The following is an 8,939-nucleotide window of genomic DNA, read 5'->3' as shown; positions in this document are numbered from 1 at the left end:
TCATACTAGCTGGACAGGCCAGCCAGGAGGACGTCCCCAGTGATGGAGCATGGTGGTGGTGACTTTAGAAGGAACCGGTTGCCCATAGAAACAGGGTGGAATCTCCCTGTTTGAGGCTCACACTCAGGAGGCCATTCCCTGGGCTGAGATGATTAACAGACGTGAGTGGCGCCAGGATCAGTGACTCTCAGACAGAGACGGGCCCCTGCAGCAGGGTCGCCACACAAAGGCAGTAATTCAGGGTTTCCCAGCCCCCTCTGTGCCCTACACAACACCCAGGGCCTGTGGGACCCGCCTGTGCCCAGTGAGAAGTGTGAGTGAGGCCAGGTGCTCTTCTCTGCCACCTGGCTCTTTCTACCCCGTTCTTGTCTGTCCATCTTGTTTCTCTGCCTTTTTGTCTTTGACCACATCACTGGCATGGGCGATATGCTAATCTGAGCACCTCTGATGGGAAGCTAGCTAGGAAGATGCTGTTTGCTCTTACATTCAGTGTGACCATCAGATCTACCTGGTTGAAGGAGCTGTTCTCAGGGAAGGCACAGGGTGGGGACCCACAACTCCACAACAGCTGTGTCATGGTACTTTAGGAGCTTGTTAGAATTATGCAGAGTCAACCTACAGAGAAGCTGGCCAGGCCCCCATGTGAGGACGGAGTTGTCTGCCACACAGAGGGCAAAGCACAGCTGTTCAGCCCTTCAGTTGAAACTGTTAGTGGTTGGAGCAACTTCCAGGAGCAGCTGGAGATGCAGGGTAGCTGTCTGCAAACACTTGGGTCGGCGCGGGAAGTGGACAAACAGGATGTAGACCAGGACCCCGCTGAGCAGAAACAGGAAGAGGTAGAGGAACTCTGTCTGGGGGTGGTCAATGATGGGGGCCAGCACCAGGTAGAGAGAAGCCAGGAGCACGAGGGCAGGGATGGCGGTGGGGACCTGCAATGGGCAGAGACCTGGGTGACCGAGAGGGGCCAGGCACCGCCTGCCAGTCGTGGCTCTGTCCCCGTGGCCTGGCTACCTGTTGCTTCAGCCTGCCTCCAGCTCCTCCTCCTGTCCCTGCCATGATCACAATGCCTTGCCTGGCCATGGGAGCCACCTACTGGGCTACAGGGGTTCCTCCAGGGAGCAGACGCTTTGGGACCAGCCCGATCCTCTCTGTGCTCTGTGAATCCAGCTGTGTGCGTGCCTCCTCCTGCATTTGTCTCCTGTTATTCTGCCTTGGGGTTCTCCAGAGGAGAAATGAGTCCCCAGCAGGCCTTGTGATTCAGATGTCCCTCACTCCCCCCCCTCCAAGAAATACAGAAATTCTATACCAGCGATGACAGTGCACCCCTCCCCCCAACATTCTTTCTCTGGGTCCTGAAAGAGGCTGTAGGACAACGACCTGCCTCATGCAACAGCCTAGGGTTGCAAAAGCCCAATGTCTACCCTAGGTGTACCTTGTAAGGGCGGGGAAGATCCGTGTTCTTCATCCGCAAGTACAGGAGACAGCTGATGGTAGTGCCGTAGGTGACCCAGGCGAGGAAGCTGAAAGGCAAGCTTGAGCCACTCACTGCCTGGCCCGGCCGCAGGCTGGTGTGCGAGGTGCAGACCTGGGGCAGAGGAACAAGCTTGTCCCCGGCCTTGCAGCCACCTCCAGCGTCCCTGATCCATGCCGACAAGGACAGAAGGCAAGGCTGGGGCACTGAGGTCAAGGATGCACCGGAGGGTGAGCATTGGCCCTTCTCCCACCTCCTTTCCCTGCAGGCGCACACGCAGCCACCACGCAGCTCCTGATCAAACCTCTGACTGCTCCTGGCTGACCAGAGAAGGACAGCTTTCAAAGGGACGAAGGAACGTCTGTCTTTCCTGTAAAAGAGAGTCTGGTAGACTCTCAAGGAAGCCTGTGCTGTTCTCAGGGACCAGTTCACAGACAGTCCCCCCGCCTTCAAGTTGGTGAACGGTGGGCACTGAACGCCCAGACAAACCCTGGCATTTGCTTTCCCAGTGTGGGTCACCGAGAGGCCAATGTAGGCCTGATGAAAACTCCATCTATCCTTGGAGGCAGGGTCCCAACCTGGCCATCTCTCGAGGCCGTCAAGACCAAAGATATTGGCCCTGGCTGGGTAGCTCAGTTGGTTAGAGCATTGTCCTGATGTGTCAGTGTTGCTGGTTTAATTCCCTGCCAAGGCACATACAGGAATCAACCAATGAGTACATAAATAAGTGGAACAATAAACTGATGTTTCTCTCTTCGACCTTCTCTCTCTCTCTCTCTCTCCCTCCTGCTCCTTTCCTCTCTCTCTGAAATCAATAATCTAAAAACAAATAAAAAGAGATATTGGGTCTTAGTAGAGCTGAGATGAGTCACAGCACCCCGCTCTGTGCTGGGACATTCTCAGTCACGCTCCCCACTCTCAGGCTGGGAACCCCCAGCGGTCGCTACGGATTTGATTTTATTCTCTCCACAGAATGATTTTATTCGTTCTCATGGGAAAAAGATAAGAAAAACCATGTCTGTTACTTAATGTTCTGAAGAAAGTTCACATAGAGCACTGCATATCCTGTTCCAGAAGGTTCGTTACACTTATGACAACAGAAGAAGAGACACATAATGCTTGAAGAATTACTCTGAGAACTCCCTCTGCACCCAGCCGTTCTGCTTGCCTCTTGGTATAAGGATCTGCCCGTTAAACCTGCTTCGAACAAGGCTGCAAAATTACAACTGGGTAGCACAGTAGCCTGTCACCTCTGCCCCGGGCAGGTGGTAAAGGGGGTCAGATCATCTCCCCACTTTCCTGCAATCACTGATTGGCTTGGCTGTGGGTCAGCCCTGAGTTCAATTAGAGATCTGTTGGGCCAGAGGCCAGAATACAGTCCAGAGGAAAAATCACACCAGAGCCAAGGGCTGCAGTAGTGTGAGTAAAGCCTGGACACCCTTTAACGTCATCTTAGTGACAGAATAAGGAACAAAAACAAAAAGGAAAGAAAGAAAGAAAAAATTGACAAAGAAAACTCAAGCCTTTAACTTGTCTGCCTCTTGGTAAAACATTGGTCTCACTGGATTTTTTGTAAACAGAGCAAGGGAGGAGGGAGCCACATTTAATTTTAGGAACAGCTGGTGGAGAATGGCTGAAATGCGTGTGCATGTGCAGGGCACCTGAGCCTGGGCTTCCAGAAGTGTGTGTGCGTGTACATATACATATATATGTATACATAGGATATATAAGAATATATATATGACTTCCAGAAGTGCACATGTATATATTTATATGCATTTGCACACACGTATCAGTGTGTCCACATAGGGGCCACGAGGTACTCAGCCTGGGAGGACAGTCTCACTTGCCTCAGGAAGTTCACGATGGTGCTGAAGTCTCCCGGGATGACCAGGACCAGAGCCACCACTGCGGTGAACATCAGGGCCGGAGCTGGTGTGAGGCGATGCACGTGAACCATGGACAGGAGCTGGGGCTGGGGAGCGAAGTCGGGTCAGCCGCCCCCGGGAAGCCGCCACCTTCCCCTGCCAGCACGCCCAGCCTAACCATCCCCAGTCCCCGTGGCTTCCAGTGCAGGTCTGTGCCTGGCCTCGGGTAACCAGGCTCAGGGTGCAGGTTGAGGGGCCTGTCCCTCCCGACCAGCCAGGACCAGATAGCTCAGGCTGTGGGGTTGGAGCACGGGGGCTGAAGCAGAAGCCTGGCCAGGTCGTTTGACTTTCTATGGCTCACCCCCGGGACAGGCCCGCAGGACAGAGGTGGGGTGGTGGAGAGACAGAGGAGGATGGAGTTGAGGGCAGGACAGGTGTGGCTGGAGCATGGGGAGAGACAGTGGGTTATTGTGGTGGACTGTTTTATTGCTCAGCAAACACTCAGTCTTCATTGTATTTTCCCATCTGTTGATGTTGAGCTTGGCCAATGAATACGAGAGGAGTGACCAGCAGAGGCTCTACATGTGCTTGTGTGCTTTTGCTTGGTCTCTTGAGCCCTGCTATGGCAAAACATGGCCCCCGGACTCACAGTTGGAAGGAGAAGACCCAAACACAAGCCCAGCCCGAAGCAGAGCCATGGCTGACCCATCAACTCATGGCAATGGCAACATGAAACCTTTGCTGTTGTCAGCCCCTGAGCTGTCAGGGTTGTCTGTAATTCATCGTTGTTGCAGCAGAAGCTGTCGGAGTGACAGGGAGTGCCCCAGGGTAGTGGCCCAGAGGGTACACATTGGCTCTGCTTCTGTGACTCCTCCCCCTGCCCCCACACCACTGATGTGCACAAAGGTCCCCATCGCCTACAAGTCCACAGTGATCCCCACTGTGACCTCCCAACACCTGGAGCAAAGGGACTGGTGTTCACATGCAGATGCCTGGAAGCCTCAAGCCCCACTCTATGCAGGAGAGGGCTGCATGTTAGAGGGAGGTCCTGCTTTGGGCTAAGGCTGGGCTTCCCACAGGAGAACGCTTAGCTTGTAGTCCTACCCAGTGCCCCGCCTGCAGCCCCCATCCCTCCCCGACCCAGACCCCTCATTCACCATGTGGCCCTCTCTCCCAGCCACATAGCATACACGGCTTCCGCTGAAGAACACTGCGTTGGCAGAGCCGAAGGTCGATAGTGTGACAGCCAAGGGCACCAGCCAGGCCCAGGCCCCGAGAACCTGGTTCCTAGGACAACAGAGGGATCAAGGGAGGGAACTCCAGCAGCAGCCTGGAAGACTGCCAGAAGGCCCCACCTGGAAACCAAGCAAGCAAGACATGAGAGCGAGGTGAAATTCACCAGAGGCATTATCCTTCCTTGTCCCAGTCGATCATCTGCCCAGTGGCCTACAGACATGTCACATAACTTACCCCCAGGTCACAGCCATAGCGTCAGAGGAAAGGATTTCGTTGGGTGACAACACTAGCAGGTAACTGATGTTGACCAGGATGTACAGGCCTGTGACCAGCGGGATAGCAATCATCAGCGCCCATACCAGGTTCTGCTGTGGAGTCAGAGAGAAGGAGCCCTGTGTTAGCTGGTGGGGTCCTTCTCAGGCCCCTCGGCACAGCACTGAGCACATCCTGGCTACAGGCATGTGCCAGGGACTCTGTGCTGAGAGTTGAGAGCCGTCTCATGGCCATTAAGCCAGCCGAGAGGGCAGAGAGAAAAAGATTGCAGTTCTCATAAGAATCTAAAACTCCTGCCTGACCAGGCAGTGGTACAGTGGATAGAGTATCAGACTGGAACGTGGAGGACCCAGGTTTGAAACCCCAAGGTCGCTGGCTTGAGCACAGGCTCACCAGCTTGAGCGCAGGGTCACTGGCTTGAGCGTGGGATAGTAGACATGACCCCATGGTCGCTGGATTGAGCCCAGAGGTTACTGGTTTGAAGCCCAAGGTCACTGGCCTGAGCCCAAGGTCGCTGGCTTGAGCAAGGGGTCACTAGCTCTGCTGTAGCCCCCCAGTCAAGGCACGTATGAGAAAGCAATCAATAAACAACTGAGGTGCCACAACAAAAAATTGATGCTTCTTATCTCTCTCCCTTCCAGCCTATCTATCCCTATCTGTCCTTCTTTCTGTCTCTCTCACTTAAAAAAAAAGAATCTAAAACTCCTGCAGGGGAACAAGAAAACAAGTAGCCATCCAAACAAATATATTTATAGCAAGGAGTTAACATCTTAGTGACTGAAGACTCCGAATATTCCAAATGCCTCCCAAGGGTCCATGCAGACCCATCCCCCACCAGGGCAAGGACTAACCAGCCCCAGGTTCGTAGGTGGGTGAGCCATGCAGGGCTGGCCCCTTTCCCTTCCCCAAACCACACTACTATGCCCTGTGGTGGCCCCCACCTTTGCAAGTATGCATTAAGTATCTACTACAATGTTCTAGGCAGGGGTCTCCAGACTTTTTACACAGGGGGCCAGTTCATTGTCCCTCAGACCATTGGAGGGCTGCCAAATACAGTGGTCCTCTCACTGACCACCAATGAAAGAGGTGCCCCTTCCAGAAGTGCAGTGGGGGCTGGATAAATGGCCTCAGGGGGCCGCATTGCAGCCTGCGGGCCGTAGTTTGGGGACACCTGTTCTAGAGGGAACTGAGTCAATAGCATGGCCTCTGGCTAGCAGTTTGACCTCAAAACCACATGTCCTTTCTTTTTTTTTTCTTTTTATTTTATTTTATTTATTTAATTATTCATTTTAGGGGGGGGAGAGAGAGAGAAAGAGAGAGAGAGAGAGAGAGAGAGAGAGAGAGAAGGGGGAGGAGCAGGAAGCATCAACTCCCATATGTGCCTTGACCAGGCAAGCCAGGGTTTTGAACCGGCAACCTCAGTGTTTCCAGGTTGATGCTTTATCCACTGCACCACCACAGGTCAGGCCACATGTCCTTTCTAAACCTTAGTTTTCCTGCATGAAAAATAGGATGATAGCACCTACCTTGCAGGATAGCAAAATGAGACCTTGGGGGTGATACTATGAAGTTGTCGGCTCATTTGTGAAGTTACTAGTTATATAATTCCATGACCTATTCACAGTAGACAGTGGTTGGCATTCAAGTCCCATGAGTACAGAAAGGGAGCCCCTGTTTTCAGCCAATTTTTCATGGTTTTAGTTAGCTCAGATCACAATAACCAAACTGCTGATGCTCATGGACTCACCTGTGGGTTCTTGAGCTCCTCCATCACATAGCTGACACAGTTCCAGCCATCGTAGGACCACAGGGCATGGTAGAAAGCCATGCTGATGCACCCAGTTCTCTGCGTTGTATTGTGGAAGGCAGACAGAAGGGCTTCGGTGCGGCCTCGGCCCTGGCCTAGCACCACCACGCCACCCCCCACGATGACCAGCAAGGAGAACACTTTGGCAACCGTGCACACGTTTGTCAGCATGGTGGACGCCCGCGAGCTCCAGCTGTTGACCAGCATCAGCAGCAGGATGCAAGTGGCCGCCATACCCTTGAGTGCCGCCTGGGGCAGTGAGGAGCAGCCTGGGTAAAAGGGGGCCACTGCGTACTCGGCAAAGCTCAGGGAGACGGCAGCGATGGCAGCGGGTCGGCCCGCCAGCACAAACGTGTAGATGACCAGGAAGGCTGGCAAGGAGCCAAAGGTGCGCAGGATGTAAGCGTACTCCCCCCCAGACTGGGGAACCAGGACCCCCAGCTCAGCAAAGCACAGGGCCCCCAGAATGGTCAGGAGGCCACAGACTGCCCAGACTACAAGACTGGCCCCAGGGCTGCCCATGTAGACCAAGACCCCCTGTGGTGACATGAAGATGCCGGAGCCGATCATACAGCCGGCGATGAGGGACACGGCACTCCACAGACCCACCTCCCTCCTCAGCGTCAGCCCCTCGCCCCCCAGCTCCTGCCTGGCCACCCCCTCGCCACCACCTCTCTCCTGACTTCTCTGCATCTCCGGACTGCAGCGGCCGCGTGTGTACCTGAGCGGAAGCAGATTCCCCGACACCTGTCTGTCCTGTGCTCTTCCTAGGGAAGTGAATGATTACAGCGCCTGAGGAGTCCTGACCAGAGGCCAGAGCGCCAGGGCATGGCGTTTGGAAGGCTCTGAGCCTTCACTGACCTGCCAGCCACTGTCCAACCCAGAGCCCAGGACAGGCATTTGCAGAAGCTCTTTGCCAGTGCCGCCAAGGAAAGGTCAAGGAAAGAGGGGTTCTAGCAGAAAACCCTGTTGCCCAATTCCATGCAAATGTGTGGAATAACAGCTGGATGAGTGTTCTGTGCCAATGGTATGATTGCTGAGCAATTGCACATTCAGAGCCTAAGAATCTCTATAGCAATTTTATCAGCCAAGCACTAAAATCCCCATTTTCTCAGGATTCCATTCAAGCTGTATGAGTCCTACTCTAAAGAAGAACCAAGATGATCAGTGAAGAGGATCCAAACACTGCAGGACAGAGCTTGTTCCCCTACCAAGAAGGGCGTGTGGGCAAGCATACAGGGTCTGGAGTAGACTGTCTGCATTCACGTCCCAGCTCTAGTCCTTCGTAGATGTGTGACCTGGGACAAGGTCTCTGAACCTCACTCGTCTCATCTGTCAATTACAATACCCACCAGATAGGGTTGTACAAAAGATTAAATAACATAGCGTGTTCAAAATAGCTAGAATAGTTCAAAATAGCTTGTATGACACATAACAAGCTTTCCTTACTGCCTGACCTGTGGTGGCACAGTGGATCAAGTGTTGACCTGAAATGCTGAGGTTGGCAGTTTGAAACCCTGGGCTTGCCGGGTCAAGGCACATATGGGAGTTGATGCTATGCCTCCTGCTACTCCCCCTTCTTGCGCGCTCTCTCTCTCTTCTCTCTAAAATGAATAAATAAATTTAAAATGTTAGCCTGACCAGGCGGTGGCGCAGTAGATAGAGTGTTGGACTGGGATGCCGAGGGCCCAGGTTCAAGACCCCAAGGTCACCAGCTTGAGCGCAGGCTCATCTGGTTTGAGCAAAAGCTCACCAGCTTGGACCCAAGGTCGCTGGTTTGAGCAAGAGGTCACTCGGTCTGCTGAAGGCCCGTGGTCGAGGCACATATGAGAAAGCAGTCAATGAACAACTAAGGTGTCGCAATGCGCAACGAAAAACTAATGATTGATGCTTCTCATCTCTCCGTTCCTGTCTGTCTGTCCGTCCCTGTCTATCCCTCTCTCTGACTCACTCTCTGTCTCTGTAAAAAAAAAAAAATGTTAGCCATTACTATCTGGCTAGGACTTCCACTAGTTCCCTAGTGTCAGATATATGTATATATTTACCTATATATCTGAATATTATATTTATAGATTATAAACAATTTAACAATTGCGTTTAATTCTTGAATAATGTTCATTTCAGAATATAGTATATAACTTTTTTATTGATCCTCCCTTATACTTTTAAAACTTTGCTTATAGACTATTTACTAGTATTGCTAGAGAAAGGTCAGTGAAATTCACTAGCATGTAGGGTAAAAGTTCTGGCACTCAAAGCAGAAAGGTATTTGCAGTCTCCCAAA

General features: G+C 52.6%; 1 protein-coding gene across 1 annotated transcript; it reads right to left on the bottom strand.

Moving 5' to 3' along the window:
* Positions 1 to 635: 635 nt before the first annotated feature.
* On the bottom strand, positions 636 to 7,348 carry LOC136405944 (b(0,+)-type amino acid transporter 1-like). The gene is made up of 6 exons (XM_066385640.1): positions 6,596 to 7,348; positions 4,810 to 4,943; positions 4,497 to 4,626; positions 3,322 to 3,446; positions 1,433 to 1,520; positions 636 to 929 (listed from the first exon to the last, which is right to left on the bottom strand). The coding sequence occupies exons 1-6, from the start codon at positions 7,346 to 7,348 to the stop codon at positions 696 to 698; spliced, it is 1,464 nt and encodes a 487-aa protein (XP_066241737.1). The 3' UTR covers positions 636 to 695.
* Between the last annotated feature and the right edge of the window lie 1,591 nt (positions 7,349 to 8,939).

Source organism: Saccopteryx leptura, chromosome 5, assembly GCF_036850995.1.
Source record: "Saccopteryx leptura isolate mSacLep1 chromosome 5, mSacLep1_pri_phased_curated, whole genome shotgun sequence".
Classification (NCBI taxonomy): domain Eukaryota; kingdom Metazoa; phylum Chordata; class Mammalia; order Chiroptera; family Emballonuridae; genus Saccopteryx; species Saccopteryx leptura.
The sequence above is the reverse complement of the archived record's forward strand: the minus strand, read 5'-3'. Positions and strand labels throughout refer to the sequence as shown.